Source organism: Heteronotia binoei, chromosome 1 (assembly GCF_032191835.1).
Source record: "Heteronotia binoei isolate CCM8104 ecotype False Entrance Well chromosome 1, APGP_CSIRO_Hbin_v1, whole genome shotgun sequence".
NCBI classification, from domain to species: Eukaryota; Metazoa; Chordata; class Lepidosauria; order Squamata; family Gekkonidae; genus Heteronotia; species Heteronotia binoei.
Window position 1 is genome coordinate 175305455 of NC_083223.1, and position 21289 is coordinate 175326743.

General features: G+C 42.7%; 1 protein-coding gene across 1 annotated transcript in view; it reads left to right on the forward strand.

The window, feature by feature from the left end:
* The window catches only part of RASGRP3 (RAS guanyl releasing protein 3), a 75618-nt gene that overhangs the window by 11198 nt on the left and 43131 nt on the right, over positions 1–21289 (forward strand). The window contains exon 2 of the mRNA XM_060244376.1: positions 17669–17855. Coding sequence (XP_060100359.1) covers positions 17783–17855 — 73 coding nt within the window. The 5' untranslated portion in view covers positions 17669–17782. The remainder of the gene's footprint in view (positions 1–17668; positions 17856–21289) is intronic.

A 21289-nucleotide genomic window follows, 5' to 3' on the forward strand; every position in this document is an offset into this window, starting at 1 on the left:
CAAGCAAATATCCACCAGGATATCCTCTTTTGCAACCCCCACTGAAATGAATACGAACTGTGCAAGTTCAACTATTCATTCATAGTCAATCAGTGACTTGCAAAGGGGAAGGTGTCTATGGCTTATGTTCTTTCAGAACAACTAGTCCTTAATGCTCAATGGGAAAAAAGTGAGTTTCGTTTACTCCTAGCTTCCCCTTAGATAGGAACACATTCTGTATAGGTACAGTTGTTGAATCTGTTGTTGCTGTCCTAGAGTCTTAACCCTCATTGCCTTGAAAAAAGCTGCTCCTCAGGGAATTCCCTTTTTCCTGGGATTTAAACCTTCATCTGTGAAAGTCCATGGGTTTTCCTCTGCCAAGTTAGTAAGTAAGGCTGTTTATGTTTGGAGTGGTCAGACTTCTTTCCTTGTATGTCCACCTGTCAAAAGGGAATGAGTGCAAGAGGGAATTAACCCGCCCCCAACTGTGAAGACCCTAGGAGGGTAGTAGTTGCAGAACTCCTAGGGAGCAAGCCATATTCTCCCCTCTCCCCCCCCCCCCAATTGTGGTAGGCACTTTGTTTCCTATGTTGTGTCCCATTTTGTGTTCTTTCAGGGCTGGGTGACATTAAAGAAACGCCTGACATAAACGTGTATTGAATAGCTGCTTCCATGTATGTCTGAGACAGGAGTGTTATCAGCTTGCTGCCTTCTGATTGATGGGTACCACTAGGGATTTTAGTATAACTGATATGTTCTCAGCTTTTTAAAAATTAGTTTGGGTTTTGGTAGGTTTCTATTTTTAAAAACTATTTATTGTCTCTGCTGGTTTCTAGCACTTAGGATTGCTCTGCTCAGCCTATGCCATTGCAGGTTGGGGGAGGGGGACAGCAGATGATAACAAAGGAGGCTTTGGCCATGACCTGACTGATCGAGCTTTCAGGACTCAGCAGCTTCCTTTAAGCTTTGCTTAAGTCTGATCATGAGATGTTGGGAGATCTATGATGGAGGGATGGGGGAAGGAAAAAAGGATGCCCGGAAGGAGCCAGCATATCTTGACTTGTTGAGCCTGTGTTGAAATGTATTTGAATTATAGCTTCCATACCCCAATCTGAACATCAAACGAAGCTCACACAGTGAAACAGCCAACTCCAGCCTGCGGCCCCATTATCAGAAATAGAGGGGTGTTTGCTCTACACCAGTTTCCATCAACTCATGAAAGAGGGTTATGCCCTTTATATGAATTTACAGTGGACTTTGGTGCTATATTGAATATATTGTTGGACCGCTTTTGCAGTATTTTCACAAGTCAAGTTTTGATGGGAATGTGTGATTAATTAGTGTGTGCATTGCACTTTGTGAATTTTTGATTGTGTATATTGCTGTTTTGTACACCATTTAAGGCTTGCAATTTTACTATTCAATATATTCATATTAATTTTGTCAGTAATTATAGCCGTGAGTTTCTTCTATTCTTTTCTGCTTGGAGATCTATGATTGCATCTGTCCAGCATTTTTAAGGTGAACTGCAGCCATGAGGCGTGTGATCTAGATCAAGCACTGTGGTGTGTGAAGTTTAATCCTTCCCTGCTACCCTTATACAGTGAGGTCTAATTACAAACCAAGTTGTGCAACTTTAAAACATAAAACTAGAGGTAACTGTCAGGTACGCTGTAATATTACTAATTATTACCAGTTTGGTGTAGTGGTTAAGTGTGTGGACTCTTATCTGGGAGAACCATGTTTGATTCCCCACTTCTCCACTTGCTCCTGCTGGAATGGTGTTGGGTCAGCCATAGCTCTCATAGAGGTCGTCCTTGAAAGGGCAGCTGCTGTGAGAGCTCTCTCAGTCCCACCCACCTCATAAGGTGTCTGTTGTGGGGGAAGAAGATAAAGGAGATTGTAAACCATTTTGAGACTTATTCAGAGAGAAAGGCAGGGTATAAATCTGCAGTCTTCTTCTTCTTCTAAAATTAAACTCAAGCAAATAATGGATTAAAGAGGTGTCATCTCTAATTAACTAGTGAATTAATCAAACAAGAAGGAAGAATGACAGGAAAGCTTGAACTTTTAATGACTAGGACCAAGTAAGATAACATATCCTCATTTACCTTCCTTTAAAGGGGATCCCCATAGAACCCTAACAGAATGGGCTCTTACATTGATGGACTGAAAGGATCTTTGGCATTTCAGGTGCCAACTGAAGGCACTGGCTCTTTTCACACTGTAGAGTGATTTATGATGAAACAATGAAAATATGACTGTGCTGATAACAGGAGCCTTATAAAATCATATATTTCATGGGAATCCCATTGCTAAATATCTGGGCAAGATTTTGAATATAGGAATCTTCATTAGACAGCGAATGTACAAGGACTCTGGTTAAAATGTCTATGTTTAATCCATAATCTGCATACTCCTTCACCAAAGGAAAGCAATTAATACAATATATCACCTGTATGTTTTTAATCGTGTGGATTGGGGTTTCAGTTAAGAAATGGCAGATAAATGAATTGAGATGTCTAAGTTGGCAAAACAACATCCCCTCAAGTTAAAGTCTCCATCCTTATGTAGAATTCGGGCTTGGTCACCAGACACACCGCACACAATGCTTGCAGATTTTTCATGAATTTACTGTTCCAGGCAGCCATATCTACAGAAAGTTCTACTTTTCATCATGTTCTTCAGATGCCTTTAAGCACAGCCACTTAATGTGAGAGCAACTGGTTTATTTATAGCTGGCATCTTAATCACATTTGGATATTTTTAAAATGACCTGCCTGGTGATACTGGAGTGGCTTTTATTCACTCCCTTACATGATGAGCTGCCGCTTGCCCAGCTATACCTCAGCTGTGCTCCAGTGAGGGAGATCAACACAAATGACAACTGCCCTTATATTTGAAAAAGCATACAGCAGCAAAAACCTGGTGAAACTTGAGTATTTGAGGGACTATTATTTTAAAAATCGTCAAGATCTTTTCCTCTGCAAGTCACATGGAGACTGAATGAACAGTTGGTGTTTGCTTGGCCTCGTTCCACAGTTTAAAAAAGAAGTCAGTAAATAAGAATCTCTTAAAGACAACATATCAGACACACCCTCAATATAAACCTTATTGAATGGAATGGAAGTTGTGTAAACTCACAATAATGTTTTTGGACCAGTTCCTCTTATTGAGAGCCAGTGTGGTGTAGTTGGCTAAGTGTGCAGACTCTTATTTGGGAGAACCGGGTTTGATTCCCCACTTCTCCACTTGCACCTGCTGGAATGGCCTTCGGTTAGCCATAGCTCTGGCAGAAGTTGTCCTTGAAAGGGCAGCTGCTGTGAGAGCCCTCTCAGCCCCACCCATCTCACAGGGTGTCTGTTGTGGGGGAGGAAGGTAAAGGAGATTGTGAGCCACTCTGAGACTCTTCGGATATAAATCCAATATCTTCTTCTTCTTCATCTGTCCAGGAGCCATGCTCTTCAGCAATTCTCATTCACTGAAAATAGATTTGTGCAAGAGAAACTCCTGGGGACTGTTTCCCCAGTCATTCATACACATGAATAAACATGTCATCTAAGTCGGATCTAGGGGGGAGCAGGGGGGCAGTTGCCCCGGGCGCCACCAGAGGGGGGACCCTCCAAATTGGGTATGGAGTCCATTCTATTCTATGGGCCATAAGATAGAATGGACCCTTAAGAGGGCGTCATTTCTTAATTTTGCCCCCCCCCCTCAAAAAACATGTAGATCTGGTCCTGCATGTCATCGCTGTTGATTTAGTACTTTTAAATTTTAAAAATAACCTGTTTGATCTTTTTAAAATGGAATCGGGTTAAAAGTTTGAGAGAATTGTTTAAATCTCTTGGATAAGCAATTTGCATGAAAATTATTTTGCTTAGGCCTGGGAACATCTTTGAAATTCTGACATAGTGTGGTAGGTCCAGCCACAAAATGACTGGCACAAAACAGTTGCTACAGGAAGCAGAGCCAGCCACAAAATGGCTGGCACAGTGAAAATCCTTGTGTTGTAGTGTCAGCTGCTGCCAAAGCAACATTTTTAAAATCTGCACAGCCAATTCAACCTCCAGTGCTGGTCAAAAGCTGCACCCACTTTCTAAAAACATTTGAAGGGCACCAGGAAAGCTGTTGCAGGCACCATGTTGGGGACCCCTGCTTTAAAACATACATGATGTCAAACAAAGGGATGCATGCCCAGAATTGTCCCCTCTGTTTAGCTATATGGGAGATCCATTTACTCAATAGCTTCATAAGCACACAGATCCCTGAGATAAAAAGGCAATGTGCAGTCTAGCTGTGAATTCAGAGTAGCACCATTACAGCTGTCTAAATTAAGTGTGCTATTATAACTGAAGCCTGTATGTGGGACTTTTAAAAAAAAAGTCAGATGAAGATATTTATTCTGGGAACCTCCTGAGGTATTTTAGCACAAAGCGCACCAACTAAAAGTGCTAAAAGTCTAGTGAGTCTGATTCAGGCACTTTAAAAGGATGCCGTTACAGATTCTGGAAAGAAGAAGATGACTATCAGGAAGGTCGTTACAACAAGGTTCAAAGGCCATCTCTTGGGTGAATTCAATGTTACATAGCAAGAAAACAGTGAGTTATGAGTCACTGTGCCTCATCATAATAACTAATTATTCAGGGGCTGTGGCTTAGTGGTGGAGCATCTGCTTTGCCTGCAGAAAGTCCCAGGTTCAGCCTCCAGCATCTCCAGATAAAAAGATTGGGTGAGAGGTGGCATTGAATGCTTCTTCCTGAAGCCCTGGAGAATAGCTGCTAGTCATAGAAGCCAGTCTTGATGGCCAATAGTCTGAGTTAGCATAAGGCAGCTTAATGTGATTTCATGTGGATCCACATAGGACAGCAGACTCCCATTCTTTTTCTGTTTGTCACCATGGCATACAGGAAGAAGCAGCTTCAGCCTTCCTCCTGCTCTGTTTTCACATCCTCACATCTGCTATTGGTTCTGTTGCAAGTCACTTTACTTATGTGACTGACTACACATTATTTTCACAATGGAACCAGTAGCAGTTCCGCAGGATGGTTTGGGGAAGTGAAACTTTGTCTCTGTGTATGCGTGTGTGCACGTGCATGCATGCATGGAGAAGATGAAACTGCTTCTTCCTGTGTGCTGTTGTCACAAGCAAAAAAGGGCCTTTGTGCATCTGAACTCAAAATCCTTGTTCCATTCCCTAACAAATACAAGGATGTTGTGATATGAAGATTGGAACAACACAGAGAGCATTAGCATATCTTTTAGTGGGGTGAAGGTTATGGCATCTTCGTTAATTTCTGGGGATCTGGTGTGTGGTAGCAAATCTGCTGCCTTGCCTCTTAATTTCCATCTGTGGTCTACCTAAACAGTTATGTATAAAACAAATATTACCAACACATCATAAGTATTCAGAGCATTCTTTCTCATCCAAAGGAAACCAAATCTGGTAGTGCTTCCTCTGAAATTTCTCACTGTTCATGGAAGTGGGGAGTGAAGAGCAGTGAAGAGCAGTTCCTTCTGTGGCATGTTCTAGAAATGATTTTCTGCACTAATCTAGGTGAAGATGTTCTTCCTCTTCTTCATCCCTCTGCTGGCACCAGTCTTTGTCTTGGGTTCCGTTGGACAAAGGCTTAGTCTGGCAGGATCCACACCTAAGATAAGCTTGATGGCCTTATGCATAGGTGCCATCTGTTGAGTACGTGAGCCTCTCGCTTCGCTGTAATGGAGTCTGGCACTGCAGGAAGATAGCTGCTGGTGATGTTAGCCTTCCTATATGGGTTCTATAGTCAAGGCTGGAAACCGCTTGCCTGGACAGTTCCTGGCAGCACAACTTCTGCTGCAACGGCCGAGATGGTGAGCACACGGAGCAACTGGAAACCCATCTGTTCTCCTGGTTAGCACTCCTCCAGAGACGTGGAGTGTTGCTGCAACGTTGTGGCTGTTAGTACTCACACATAAGTCCCTTCATTCTGGTAGACAAAACCCACACTCTCCTGGCAGATGTGTGCAAGCTGAGTCTCCAGGCAACCTGGCAACCAAACGGGTGACCACAATGTTCTGAAATTAGGGGTCTTTTTCTCACACATTGCTGCATGAGAAATTACAGAGTCCATGTATAGCTTCTTCTACAGCTCCCCCCCTCCAGTTCTGTTGAGCAGCTGATAGAATTGTTGAGGGCAGAGGAAGGTGGCAACTTGGCAATGGAAGCTTCGGGTATTGTTCTGACATCTGATTTTACATGATATATGAAAAACAGGCCCAGACTCTAGGATTTTTTTTTAATCTTAAAGCAGCTGTGCTACCCCCAGATCAGATTGAGACAATATTGCTGGAGGAGGCAACTGTTTCTCCTTGTGCCATTTCCCTAATGCACATCACCAGCACTGGCTTGATTGTGCATCTGCTGTGGCCCACATCCTGGCACAGGATCTCTGCCAGTACTTGCCCAGATCCCAGTGAGAAAAGGATCTTACAGCAGTGGAGGAAACAGAGCCACACTCAGTTGCATCCTCCAGCCCCCACCCCCCAATCAAGAAATGAGAGTGCACCCCAGGCATCCCTGCCACATCACCTGGTCCTCTGGAGATTTCCCTGAATGAGGAGTGCTGCAGGGATTAAGGACAAAATTGTGGTTTTTGCATTTTTCCTTCCTGTCAAAAAATGGGTGATTGTGCCTGATTGGATTATTTCTCATTCATTCCCCAGTGGAAGGGGGGCCTGGGAGAGGCTGTGATGTGGAAAGGGGGCCTGGGAGAGGCTCTTGAGCTAATCTTAGACCACTTGGTGCCAAAAGGACTAAAAGGAGCACTGGAGAGTCATATACTGTATTTCCACAGGGTGCTCCTTCCATCAGCAAATAGCATACTGTCCTTGGGCCAAATATCAGGTCAGAAAAGTGGTTGTAGTGGTATGACTCCATGCACTCCTCAGTCACTGTCTGAATCAGTCACTGCATGCATGGGAACTGAACAGCCCAACTGTGACTATGGGTGTTTTTACACTGACTCTCTATCACCGCTTTAGAAACTCACCTTTTACATTACCTAATGTTCTCACAACTGTTTTGCATCGTTGCTGCCTGAAGCATCTACATTTGTTTCGGTGAGATGAGTTTCCGAGCTGCTGCTGCAACGTTTTTCTCCACACTAGTTTTGATCTGGTCTTTTCTCTACAGGCATTTCAAACTGGTATTGTAGAAGTTTTCATGCGTTTTCAAAGACTCCTCCAAAAGCCACCACAAGGTGCAGTAATTTGCATGAGAACTAGCAGCACTTGAAATTTTTACATATCATTGCTTGCCTCATCTAGCAATTTAAATTTGTATCGTTTTTGCAGTGTTGACACGATTTCCAAGCAATTGTATACATTTAACTAAGCACTGGTATTCCGGCTGCCCTCTGATCAGAGACACCCCCCTCCCCCCCAAATTGAAATGGTTAAATGTAAAACAAAAATAATTAAAGCGGAACAGTGGCAGGTGATTTGAAGTCTCTAAAACACCCTATAACACAGGGTGGGGAGCCCAGGCCTAATCTGCATACTCCACAATACAGCAATGTCTTTTATATGCTATGCCAATAGATCAGTTTATAGGACTGTTAATCAATTAGTGATTTCCATTTTTTAAAAAAAATGAATCCAGCCCAGCATAGCTTCTTGGGATACTCATTTCATCCAAAATAATATGGACTCCGGGAGGATTTCTTCAAATTTCATTGGACAGTTAAGAAGATGAATGCTTTTCTCTCCTAGCACCAGCAATAAAGATGATCAGAGCAGATTCTAGGACTCTTCATCCTTGACCTGTGCTGAGGTATTGGCACCTGATGTTATGTGGTTTCATAACAGTCAGCATGTATGAGGACTTATATAATATGTTGCAATTCTGGCACAGCAGCCTCACTGAGGAGTTGGATATAAATGATAACACACTGCAGACTACTCTGTAGAATAGAGCCACATTAGGGATGTGGGGGTAACCTAGGTTAAAATTCCTGCTTTAGCCATGAAACCTCAGCTTAATTTGCTTCAGAAGGCTGCTGAGGGAACAAAATGAAATAGCCCATTGCTGCTGAACTGAACTCACTGGAGACATATGGTGATAAAAATATGATAAATGCTTCAGTCATTTTCTCTCCTGCCATCCATCAATTCATCCCTCCATTATGCCTCTGAACAGTTCTTTATCTAGTAGCATCTTCATCATAGATACTAATTCCCTAATGGAATTGGCCAAATCCAGTGTTCCCATTGACTGTGGTGTGCACTCCATCAGCAATTGGCCCATCAACCGACACTCAAGAGAACTTGCATGCCATTGGTTGGGCCCACTCCTCTCTCCTGCTTGCTGTTGCTTACCCATTCTCTGTGGCATTCAAAAGAGAAAGCAGACAGCAGCGTTGAGAAAATGATGAAGAAGAGACAGGGACTGGAGGAGGTAATACAACTAGGCAGCAAGGTCTGGCCCCGCCAGAAGCATTTCCTCAGAGGCCATGGTGGCCACCACTTTCCTGTCACTCCCTCCCTCCTCCCCTCAGCCTCATCCCAGGACATACAAGGAATGGCCCACTAGGGAAAGTGCTAGCCAGAGGCTGCTGCTAGGCAACCAATGTTGCTTCTGTCTGTAAAGGGAGAGGCCTCACTAAATAGAATGCTATAGAGTCCGCCCTCCAAAGCAGTTATTTTCTCCAGGGGAAGAGAGATCCGTTGTCTGAAATGATACTAGGAGATCTTCAGGCTCTACCTGGAGGTTGACTACCCTAGGCCTGGCAGCACCCTCAGGGTGACTTGATGCCACCTGACTGGCATAACTTAACTAGGCCTGGCTGCTTGTTCCTATTCAGCAGCAGCCCCCTATGGCAGCCAGTGTGACTTAGCAGTTGCCAACTCCAGGCTGGCAAGTTCCTGGAGGTTTGAGGGGTGGATCCTGGAAAGGATGAGTTCGAGGAGAGGAGGGACCTCAGACAAGTGCAATGTCATAGATGCCAGTCTTCCCTCCAAACCAGCCATTTCCTCCTGTAGAACCATTGTTGCCAATCTCCAGGTGAGAGCTGGAGATCACTCAGAATTACAACTGGTCTCCAGACGGCAGTGATTGACTCTCCTTGAGGTGTGTGTGGGGGGGGGGAGTAAATGCCTTCACTTGGGTGGGTGGGAAGGCAGCAAGGGTGGACAGCACTCAGAGCCTCTTTCTAGAACCCATTGTATTTTTTCTCACAAAAGACCTGATTCCTAGTTTATTATAAATATATCACATTATTAAAATATATCAGCATGTTTAAATATCTATTCTCCAAAACGTTCTTCTCAAATTATCCCCATCTGTATTAACACCATTGTCACTTGCCCTGTTGAAAGTCATCATGAAGCTATTCCTTTTTCTTAGATTCCTCCTTTGCTCCTCATATTCAGTCATCAAATCATGCTGCTTCTGGAAATATCCCTTCCTTTTTCACTGTCCCTTTAGCTAAAAGTTAATGGTTCATGCTCTGGTTATGTTCTGTGTTCATTATTATGCCTTCATCTTTCTAGCCAGCCCTTGTTGTGCCTCAGTTGTCTTGCTTCTATGATCTACCCAAAATTTCCCTGTCAAATTGTTTATATTGCTCCTCCTTTAGTACATGGGACACCTTTCTTCAAATTCCTGCACAGGTTTTCTTCCCTTCTGCATCCTACACCAATTTTTGCACAAATGTATCTTTCGGCTCTCTTTCAGCTCTGTTATATCTCTGTCATCAGCTCTACAACTCTTTGCTAATATCTTCTGCTCTATTAAGTGTTTCTGCCCAGTTTCCTCACAGTCCCTTGAGCCTGGAACTACCCAGAATACCTGTGATGATCCCATCTCTCTTCCTAAATCCCAAACTCTTTCAGTGACGTCTTTGGCATAACTCCTTAGTCCACATAGGAGGAGAATTGTACAGCAGTAGAGCACATGGCTTGGTGTACAGAAGGTTCCAGTTTAATCCTTGACAACTCTAGTTTAAATATCTCTGGGGATTGGGAAAGACTTTTTTTGCTGAGACCCTGCTAAGACCCTGGGGCCTGAAGTTCTACCTGAATTGCAACTGATCTCTAGACTACAGAGGTTTTCTCTAGTTCCTTTGGTGAAGAAGGCAGCTTCATAGTGTGGATTCTGTGGCTGTCACATACCTGCTAAGCCCCAAACTCCACCCTCCTCGGGCTCCATACCCAAACTAATAGCACTGAACAAGGCTAGTAGTCATAGAATATTAGTAAAAACATACTAATACTGGAAACAACCCAAAAATTTCCAGGAATTTCTCAATGCAGAGTTGGCAACCCTAGTTGGGTTATATGGACCAATGGTCTGAATTAATATGAGACATTTTTTTGTGTGTGGACATATAGGGATTTTTAGATGGAAAACTGTTTTATGAATTCTATGACTGGCTTCTGGCATGTTTCAATTTTATTTTATTGAGGTTTTTTTGGTTGTGTTATATCTGCATTGTAGTTTACTCAACACTTGTATTGAATGAACACAGCTGAGAAAGTCTAACAAGCCTCTGAGCTTTATGGACTGTTCTACTGAGAATAAACTGCATTTAATTTCAATTGTTTTAGTTCTATGCTGTCCCAGATTTATGGGGGATAGACAAGGTTTTAATTTTAATTAAATGTGCCTTTCCAACAAAAATTAAGTTGATGTATAATTGCATGCTCTCAGATTTATCCCATGTTGTACTCCCTGTGCTCATTCATCTCTTCTTTCTGTTGTTTTTAGCTACTCTAATTCTTCAGTGGAATGTCTGTTCATATGCCAAAAAGCATCAAATCCACCCCAAACAAAGCATGAAACTGAATTCCAAAATTTGGTGGTTTGGGTCAGATATTCCTATTCCAATTTTGTTTTTCGTGTGCGAGAAACAAATATTTGAGTCTATTTTCACACCAGATTCTCTTCACCATATTGAATATTTCCTAGTAAAATCAATGCATTTTCCAGTGTTATTTTTGCATTATTTGCATATAAATAGCATAAAATTGTATGAATGGTGTAAAAGTGGTGTAAGCAAACCAATGGCTCATCAATGGCAGTGAAAAAAATAAGGCAAAAGGAAATCCTGGACAGATTGATCATCTTACTGATTGATTGATCATCTTACTGATCAGTTTAAATATATATTTTGTATTATCAAGCCCTCAGTATAAATGCCTATTAAGAAACTGGTGTCAGTTCAATAAAGAAAAGCTACCTCTCATTGTATGAAGAGGTAAATCTCTTTTGCCATTTGCTTTTCATTCTGTTATGTACTTTAGACCAATAGCTTCACTCCCTATTACAGTAACACACTGAAACCAACATTTTGCCCTCAGTTATAAGCCCTATTGATTAATTTGCCAAGTAAACCAATTCAAAGATTTCAGGTTTTCACGGCTGGTAACATCATTAGGGTTTGTAGAATCTTTCGGGATTAAGTGCCGTGTTCTACTGGAGAAAGTTTTCCTTCCAGACGTTTCGTTCTCAGCTGCGGAGAACATCCTCAGTGGCGTTGCAGCCGGAGCAGGCGCTCAGACCTTCTTGGCTGCTGTGCATTGAGTGGGGCCAGGGCTTCTGGAGAGCTGCTATTTCTAGGCTGGAGAGCCACACAACAGATCCGCCACATGCTGCGCTCGGCCAAAGATATGAGAGATCCACTTTCAACCCCTGGAGTCTACAAAATACCCTGCTCCTGTGGTGCAGTCTACATTGGCACTACCCAACGCAGTATCAACACCCATCTCACCAAACATAAGAGACACTGTCGCTTGTTTCAGCCAGAAAAATCAGCTGTAGCTGAACATGCACTTCAAGAAGGAGACCACGTCATCCACTTTGAAAAAACTGAAGTCCTTTCTACGGTCTCACATTATCATACCCGCCTGAACAGAGAAGCTATTGAGATTTACAAACACCAGCACAATTTTAACAGAAAGGACGAAGGCATTTTCATCCACCAATCTTGGTACCCAGCTCTGCAAAACATCCTACAGACTATAAATTGCAGAAAGTCTCAGAACAACCAGCAAATTCCACAGAACAATCAGCACAGTCAACAACCATCTTCCTTATCTTCCAACCCCTTCCAACCCTCCCAGCAATTAACATGGAACAATGGTCACATTCAACAGCCAGTTTCCTTATCACTACCCTTCCAGGAAGCCCCACCAAACAATGGGCACATCCACAAACTAATTGCCCTTTCATCACACCCCCTCCAGCCTAGAAATAGCAGCTCTCCAGCAGCCCTGGCCCCACTCAATGCACAGCAGCCAAGAAGGTCTGAGCGCCTGCTCCGGCTGCAACGCCACTGAGGATGTTCTCCGCAGCTGAGAATGAAACGTCTGGAAGGAAAACTTTCTCCAGTAGAACACGGCACTTGATCCCGAAAGATTCTACAAACCCTAATAAACCAATTCAATCTTACAGTTAAGAACATAAGAGAAGCCATGTTAGATCAGGCCAATGGCCCATCCAGTCCAATACTCTGTGTCACACAGTGGCCAAAAAAAATTATATATATATACATATACATATACACACTGTGGCTAATAGCCACTGATGGACCTCTGCTCCATATTTTTATCTAACCCCCTCTTGAAGGTGGCTATGCTTGTGGCCGCCACGACCTCCTGTGGCAGTGAATTCCACATGTTAATCATCCTTTGGGTGAAGAAGTACTTCCTTTTATCCGTTTTAACCTGTCTGCTCAGCAATTTCATCGAATGCCCACGAGTTCTTGTATTGTGAGAAAGGGAGAAAAGTACTTCTTTCTCTACTTTCTCCATCCCATGCATTATCTTGTAAACCTCTATCATGTCACCCTGCAGGCAACATTTCTCCAAGCTAAAGAGCCCCAAGCGTTTCGATCTTTCTTCATAGGGAAAGTGTTCCAGCCCTTTAATCATTCTAGATGCCCTTTTCTGGACTTTCTCCAATGCTATAATGCTAGTTATTTCCACTTGGTTAATTCTGAGATTTAAGGATAAGCATTCCCTGAACTTCCAGTTTTGCCCTAAACTGAGGAACAGGAAATACAGAACTCTTCTATGTTGACATGGTTTATGTGTCTCCCAGTGGAAAAAGATGTGTGAATGTCTCATTCCATTGAAAGTGTGCAGGTATGCATAGAGAACCCCAGGTTCCCATTCCATGGCACTGAGGACATACTCAACCCAATTTCACAGCAAAGGCAGCCAAAAAAATCCACATAAAACATGTTGTGGTGCAACTGATCCTAAGAGTGGAGATCACCCAGCATGGTCCTCCTGAATTTGACTGCTGCCCAGCCAATGGTGCAAGAGTACTGTAATACTAGTAAAAACAAAACATGCAAGTTAAACTACAGTAGAATATTTAACTTTCCATCTTTTGTAGCCCTGCCCTCTGACAAGGCTGTTGCATTTTGTTTTATTACTACCACAGATGATTTAAAATAACAGTGATTGTCACAATTGTGGACCGTCAACCCTGCTCCAGTCAAATGCCTCTGCTCAGGCTGATGCTAAGAAAAGAATTCTGTTTTCTTTTTAAATAAGGGGGAATAATGATCTTCAGAGTCTGACCTCCTGGCACAACAGAGAAATTTATCAGAAGGGGCATGTGACTAGTTAAGACACACAACCCCAGCTCAAAGGAAACAGCTGCTCGTTTATGCTTTAGCACTTGGCAGCTGGACAAAGAAGGGAGATGTTTGTGTCCAATACCTCGGCAGAATCAAGTACAGTAAGTTATTTTCCCTGTTGTTGTTGGGCTGGGTATGTGTTTGTGGGGGGTTTTCCCCTTAAAGTCACAAATGCTTTCCTGGTTTCTCTTTATAAAAGACCTTATGATTGAAACGTTGTTTACTCCCCTCCTGATGCAATGCCTGAAACAGCAATCTTTTACAGGACCCATTATTAGTGTGGTTTACTGATAGAAATAAAACAAGGACCCTTTTTTTTTTTTTGGCATTCTGGCTTTAAGATAGAAAAACAATCAAAAAGAGAACTGGCTTGCCTGATCCTCTGATGCAATTTTCCAGGTTCAGTCCAGAACAGGAATTCCTTGTCTTTAAGAGGTGTGCAGAAACAAGATTTTTGGTAGGTGCATCTGCTTTCATTTATAAGATTGCTAAGCAGGAGAAGGGGCACCCAATGAAGTTTTTCTATCTACAGAATGGTCAAAGGTACAGGAATTGTGTTTTGTCTTGAATCTGAGCCCCCCAGGTGTTTTTCTTTCTCTGTTCTATTATGAAGTAGGTTAAAGTGTAACGCCTTTATAGTATTTCAGCTTAACCGTTAGCACTGTACTTCAGAAAAGAATTCACTTGAAACAGCATGACCAGTTTCAAGAGCTGTTATTTTTGACAGGAAGATGAAGGGTGCTGATTTTTGATGAATAAAAAGGAAAGAGACAAATGCCATATTTTGTGAACTGTGCATTCTACTGTGCATAAGCAAGGGAAAGCTAGAGTGTGTGTGGGGGGAGCTATCTTGTAATAGTCACCAAGTTTCCAATGATTACCAACCCTTGGAATTTGCTTACGTATTTAGATGCTTATCTTTTTCAACTTCTTACTATCATTACCCCTTCACCCTGGTTCTATTTGAGTAGTGGATGAAAAGGTAATTAGTTTTCCGTTCAGATTTTTTCCCCAGTACATTCAGGTGTTTGCACTTTGGTGGCCCTACTAGTGGCTGTGACAAGGGATATACAACTCTGTCCACTATTTAAAAAAAGAACCACCCTAAGGGCCTTTCACTTTTATTACAGTGCCACATCTATGACAACTCAGATCACAGAAAGGTGAAAATGGAGAGTGGAGAGCAAAGATTTCATATTATAGTAGACTGCTGTATACCTCAGATATGCCTTTCTCAGGGCCTTTCTTTCTACACAAAGCCTTTTGTCTGCAGTAGTAATGCGCAGTGGTGGCAGTTGTGCACAGGCAAGGCAACATTTCCCCATTCCCTGCTAGATCATTGATTGCAAGGAAATCACATTTGTCCATTATTCAAGCTACAGTACGTATGGCAAAGCCACACAAGAGCTTCCATTGTTCTTAGTAACATTGCTATTTACACTATGACGCCATAGTTCACACAGGCACCTACTTCCATGCCATGAAAAGCTTCAACACATTAAGCCTGTATTTCAAAATACTGTGTCCAGTCCATTGTTCAGTTATGGGATAGGGGATTATGGACACCTCATCTGGACAAGCATAATTCTTTACTTTATTCATTTATTTATATTCTGCTTTTCTCCCCAAAGATTTCTCCCGTGTTCCTGCTAAGAGAAAACAAGTTTTTATTTAATCCTCTTTCCACCTGCCAGTTTCCCACTCTAAATTCCTTTGCAGGGCTTTTTTTATAGCAGGAACACCTATGCATATTAGGCCACACACCCCTGATGTAGCCAATCCTCCAAGAGTTTACAGGGCTCTAAACACAGGGCTTACTGTAAGCTCCAGGAGGATTGGCTACATCAGCGGTGTGTGGCCTAATATGCAAAGGAGTTTCTGTTACAAAAAAACAAAGCCCTGCACACACCATATCTTTCAAGGACATATTTTCCATGTTCCTCCTAAGAAAAACAGCAGAAAATAATTATAAATGAATTAACAGTTGAATTTTCCATAGAAATCTCTAAATGAATGTCCAGTTCTGAACTCTTTCCCTTCACCAAAATCAGAGCATCTGCAGGAAGTCTTGTAATATAATTTTCTTCAGCAATCACTTGACACCTGCAGATTTGTAAAAGGTTACTTGTAGAAAACAAACTTTACTGTCCTGTAATTTTGGAATGCATGAGAAGAATTTGTGTTCTGATTCCATCTATATGAGTGTTTTGCATCAATGAAATAATGAAAAAATTCCTCCTGCCTCTACTCTTTTGCAGAAGTAGAACTGCTGCCCAAAAACAATTCTACAAGGGTTTGGAAAGAATAGCAGCATCCTTGTAAGCCATATCAGGTTCATAAGAAGCTTTATTCACTACCAACAACTAGAAACTGAGGCATCCAACATACTATCGTCTACTCCATTTGTTAGCAACTCTCCAAGGCTTCAGAAGGGAAGGGGTTTTTTCCTTTTGTTTTTGGAGATGCTTTTAATTGCACAGGTGGCCAGAACTGAGCCCAAGACATTTTATGTGCAAAATCCATTCTCTAGCAGTGATCTGTGGTCTCTCCTCAAGAATCTAACACATTTATCCTACTCTTGCTCCAAGGAGCCGAGAGTAGCATATAAAATTATCTTCTGTTTAATCCTTATTACACCCACGTGAGTAAGGCCTCACCGATGTGTTTTCCATTGCTTTCAGCTTACTTGTCCATCAGGTTTTTTTTCCTTTCTGCACGCATTTTCCTCCCTTTTCATTGTCACTATGCTTTCTGTTTGTTTTTCCCCCTGTGTTTTCTGAGAGCACTTTTATGGCAAGTTTTTCCCCCCAGTTCAAAGTTGAAGAAAATCCAAGAGCATAATGACTTCATCGGATTTCCCTGCAGCCGCTTGCTGCTTGTTTGCCACCCCTTGACACCTACTCCCCCACCCACATCAAAATTGTTCTTTCAACCACCTTCCACCAACCTCCTGGCTTCATTGCCTTATCACCACCATATTTTTAATTTAGCAGTATGAGGGGGGAAGGAATCAGGAGTACCTTTTCAGGGGAAGCAAGGACTACAGAGACAAGATGGGGATTTGTAAAGATACCTTCTGTAAACTTGTAGTACATTGTATGGATGCTATGGAGAAGAACTACATTTCTTACTGACGAATCTGAACAGCAAGTTAATGAAAATATTAATTTGCAGTTCTACCTGTACAATGAATTTTGGTACACAGTGAAAGATGTAAAATATTATGTGTGTGACCTGCTTTTTAAAATCCATTTCAGAAGTCCTGCTGTGCTGCATTCCCCCACATTTGGGTGGGTGGGTGGTTAGTGGTTACATGGGGCCTTCTTGGTGGTCATACCTGGTTTATAGATTGCCCTCCTGAGGGAAGCTCGCTTGGGGTTCTCAATGGATTTCAGTTAGCACATTAAGATCTTGCTATTTCAGAGGTCATTCAACATAGCAGAGTACTTGTTATTGCCTCTACATCCTTAATTAACTTCGTAATTATATTGTTACTTCATTGTGCTGTATATAATGTTTAATGCTGATATTAAGCTACGTTGCAAATCCTTTTGAATGAAAAGGAGGGATATACGTATTTTAAATTAAATATTTACTTAAATGTAAGGGATGAAAACATTGTCCAAGCACCAGTTGTTCTTTCAAAGTGAATAGTATGTCCATGCTTTTATTTTATATAGATATTTATTTATGTGCTGCCATCAATGAGTATGGTGCTTTGCAGAATACAAGAGGACAGCTTCCTTACTGTCTAAAATTTAAGACAAGGGTCAAAGCAAAGTGAGCAAGGGAAGCCAGAGGCAAGGATAAACAGTTCCACATTCTTAGCCTAATAAAATGAGTTGGGCAAGTATTTTTCCCTCCAAGCTATGTACATCCCTTCCTTGAACAGAAGGAATGAACAATGTCATTAATGTTTACTGGAATAGGCATGTATACACTTTCTTATATAGTGTTGGGGGTATAGTGAATGGAAATTTCATTTTTAAAAAAGATTAGCAGAACTGTAAAAGTTTGGCCCAGATATGAAGCTGAAATCCATTCCTTTTCTTTCTTTCTCCCAGATTTCTGGTGAAGTGTAGCAGAGAAGGCAATTGACAGTTATCTGATGGGGCCCCTGCTGCCGTTCTCCTTTAGTGTGGTGGAAGCACATTCTCTCTTTTGATGACAGTTAGAGGATGATGGGGTCGAGTACACTGGGGAAGGCTGCAACGCTGGATGAACTATTAAGCACCTGCATTCAAATGTTTGGTATGAGTCCTCAAGAATACATATTAAATGCATGTATTAAATGCATGACATAATACTATTCTGAAAAATGATATTTAATTTTATTGTGTCTTGTCCTTTTGGGTTGATTTTTGAAGTATAAATATATGTTTGGACTCAGGTTATTGGGCTTATGTTTGGGGTTCCCTCCTTAAAATGGTTATGAATGTATGCTAGTATACCCATAATGTCTTTGATGTGACTGGTATAGAAAAAGAAAGGGAAATTCCTGAGAAGCAATTGTTAAAGTCATTGAGAATATGCAAGGCTACACTGAACCACTTCCAAACAAGAAATCAGAATAAATTGACGTGGTGTTCTTGTAACTGGGTATAAACAGATGTAGATGCAGAAAAGCAGCTAAAACATTCTTAAAGAAAAGTCTTCAAATAACAAAGCAGAAGGCTGTGAACAATGGATGGGTAGCCAGACATTCTAAGTCATTTGCCAAGACTAAGTGAGGAAGGATTCTGTAACTGTGAAGAAGTATTTAGGACCTTCTCACACTCAAAAAAGCATGCACTCCATATCTCTTTGGAATTCATTTGGAATACTGTGTACAGTTCTGGACATTGTACCTCAAAAAAGATATTATAACATTGGGAAAGGTGCAGAAAAGGACAACTAAAATGATTAAGGAGATGGAACACCTTCTTTATGAAGGAAGGTTAAAGAGGTTAGGACTTTTTAGCATGGAGTGACAACTGAAGGGTGACATGACAGAGGTTTACAAAATTATGTAAGGGATGAACATATAGAAAGAAGTACTTTTCTCCCTTTCTCAGAATACAAGAACTCATGGGAACTCAATGAAATTAATGAGCACTAGGCTTAAAACAGATAAACGGAAGTACTTCTTCACCCAAATAGTAATTAACACATGGAATTCACTGCCATAGGAAGTAGTGGCAACAACAAGCATAAGCTTCAAGAAGGAATTGAATAAACATATGGGGCAGAGGTCCATCAGTGGTTATTAGCCATAAGATATAGATCAGGGGTGGCCAAACTGCAGCTCAGGAGCCACATGTGGCTCTTTCACACACATTGTGTGGTGGTCAAAGCCCCCACCACCCTGTTGGCTGGCTTGGAGAAGGCATTAGTCTCTTCTCCAAGCCAGCTGGTGGCTTAGATAATGCATTTAAAGTTGCTTTCTATTATGTATTGTACATAGTCCTTGCTTCTGCCCTCCAGGATCTTAATGCCTATGTTCTGATTGGCCATTCCCTGTGAACCGGCCAATCAGAGCTCCGGGCATGTAACTGTAATATGCAAAATATATGATTCTGGAAAGACCAATAGAGCAGTTTCCCACCAACCGAATGGGTGTGTTTTGGGTGGGGTTTTGTGTATATATTCCTTGTTTGTTTGCCTGTTTTCCCCAGTCCTGGTTTGAAATAAAATCGAGCTGCATCTTACCCACGGCTAAACTCACTATTTTACACTGGCGATGAGGATGGGATTTGTCCGGGTATTGGTAAAGGTAGTCCCCTGTGCAAGCACCAGTCGTTTCCGACTCTGAGGTGATTTGCTTTCACAACGTTTTCATGGCAGACTTTTACGGGGTAGTTTGCCACTGCCTTCCCCAGTCATCTACACCTCACCCCCAGCAAGCTGGGTACTCATTTTACCGATCTCAGAAGGATGGAAGACTGAGTCAACATTGAGCTGGCTACCTGAACCCAGCTTCCACTGGGATTGAACTCAGGTTGTGAGCAGAGAGCTCGACTGCAGGACTGCAGCTTTACCACTCTGCGCCATGGAGCTCTCTTGTCTGGGTATGCAACCCCAGGAATGGAGCTGAACACTAAGCCGGTCACTTGGGTAGGCAACCCCGAGGTCCGTGCTAGCTGAATCACTGCTGAAATCACAGAGCTGAAACGCTGCCAGCAAGGAACTATTGTGTGAGCAGGTGTAGGGTCTTGTGTTGGCTGAAGTGCCCCGCAGGAGGAGAGTCATGGAGCACGTCAGCCCAAATGGGCCCCAGAGGCATGTATAGGCACCCACAGTGCAGGAGGAGACCTTGGCGGGTAGAGAGGTCCCCGGCCAGACCATCTTGCACTTTCAGGAGGCGTTGCTGAGCCCAGGGATCTTGGGCCTGGCTGACCTGGTCTGCCACCAAGGTCAGGCAAGTCGTGGTAGCAGCGAAGACTGAGGGTGCAAGGATGAGCCCAGTTGGGGTCTCCTCCATGAGAGGCGCAGCATACTCCTGTTTTCAGGAGAGGGCTTCTGCTTTCCAGTTCTGGTTCTGTGGGATGTAAGTGATCCGGAAGTCAAACTGGGAAAAGAAGAGGGACCACCGGATCTGATGCTGGATGAGGCATTGAGCAGTCTGTAGATGTTCCAGGTTCCAGTGGTCAGTCAGGACCTAGACCTGGACCAGGTTCCGGTGGTCAGTCAGGACCTGGATGTGATGCCTCCAAACCTCAGCTATCACTGTTCCAGAGTGAGACGCAGCACGGCCACGAAGATCCAGTTTGATCTGTTCAATGCATCCAGTGACTCCTGGGACTCCTATATAGCACATTTCCAGTACTACCTGACATTACCAACACAGCAAAGATGAAAGCTATGTTCCTGAGTGTGTGTGGCCGCTCCACATTTGACACAGCAAGGGCTCTCATTGCATCAGCCAAGCTTGACACTGCGTCGTTCGAGACCATCAAAACTAAACTATGCAACCATTTCACACCACGGCTGTTGAGAATAGTATGCTACCACACTTTCTACAAATGCAACCAGGCGCCTTCTGAAATGATCATCGACTACATCACCGTTTTAAGGAAGGCAGCATGCCAGTGTGAATTCACTAATCTCAAAGAAGCACTGTGTGATAGGCTAGTCTGTGGTCTCAAAGATGAGAAACTTCAATGTTGGCTGTTTGCAAAAAGGACTTAGGTTTCAAAACAGCCTATGAGGAAGCCATCGCTGCTGAAGCTCCCGACCAGTCAACACATGAGGTTCGGAAGGCACAAAATCCTGCTCTAGCTACCAAACCAAAAACTGTGCAGAGAGAGCTTGAGCAAGAACTCTGATTATGAGGACAACAACGTCCACTGTACCAAAGCAGAGGCACCCAAGCAAAGGCAGCATACGGCGAAACTTGAAAACCCATGTGCCAGCTGCGGGGGCTCACATCTTTGAAAGAACTGCAAATTCCGTGATGCTCACTGCCGAGATTGTGGGAGATATGGACACATTGCTCACTGCTGTCACAGCTCCAGGACTAATGCATGGCTGTCATCACCTCGCCAACCAGAAACCCACTCTGGTCACTACGAGTTTGAAGGGTGCAATGCAGTTTCACTATGCTCCTGCTCAGCAGTGCAAAAAATCCAGCTCAGCCCAAAAAAAAAATTAAGGTGACCGTCAACATTGAAGGCATTCCCTGCGAAATGGAGGTGGACTCTGGTTTC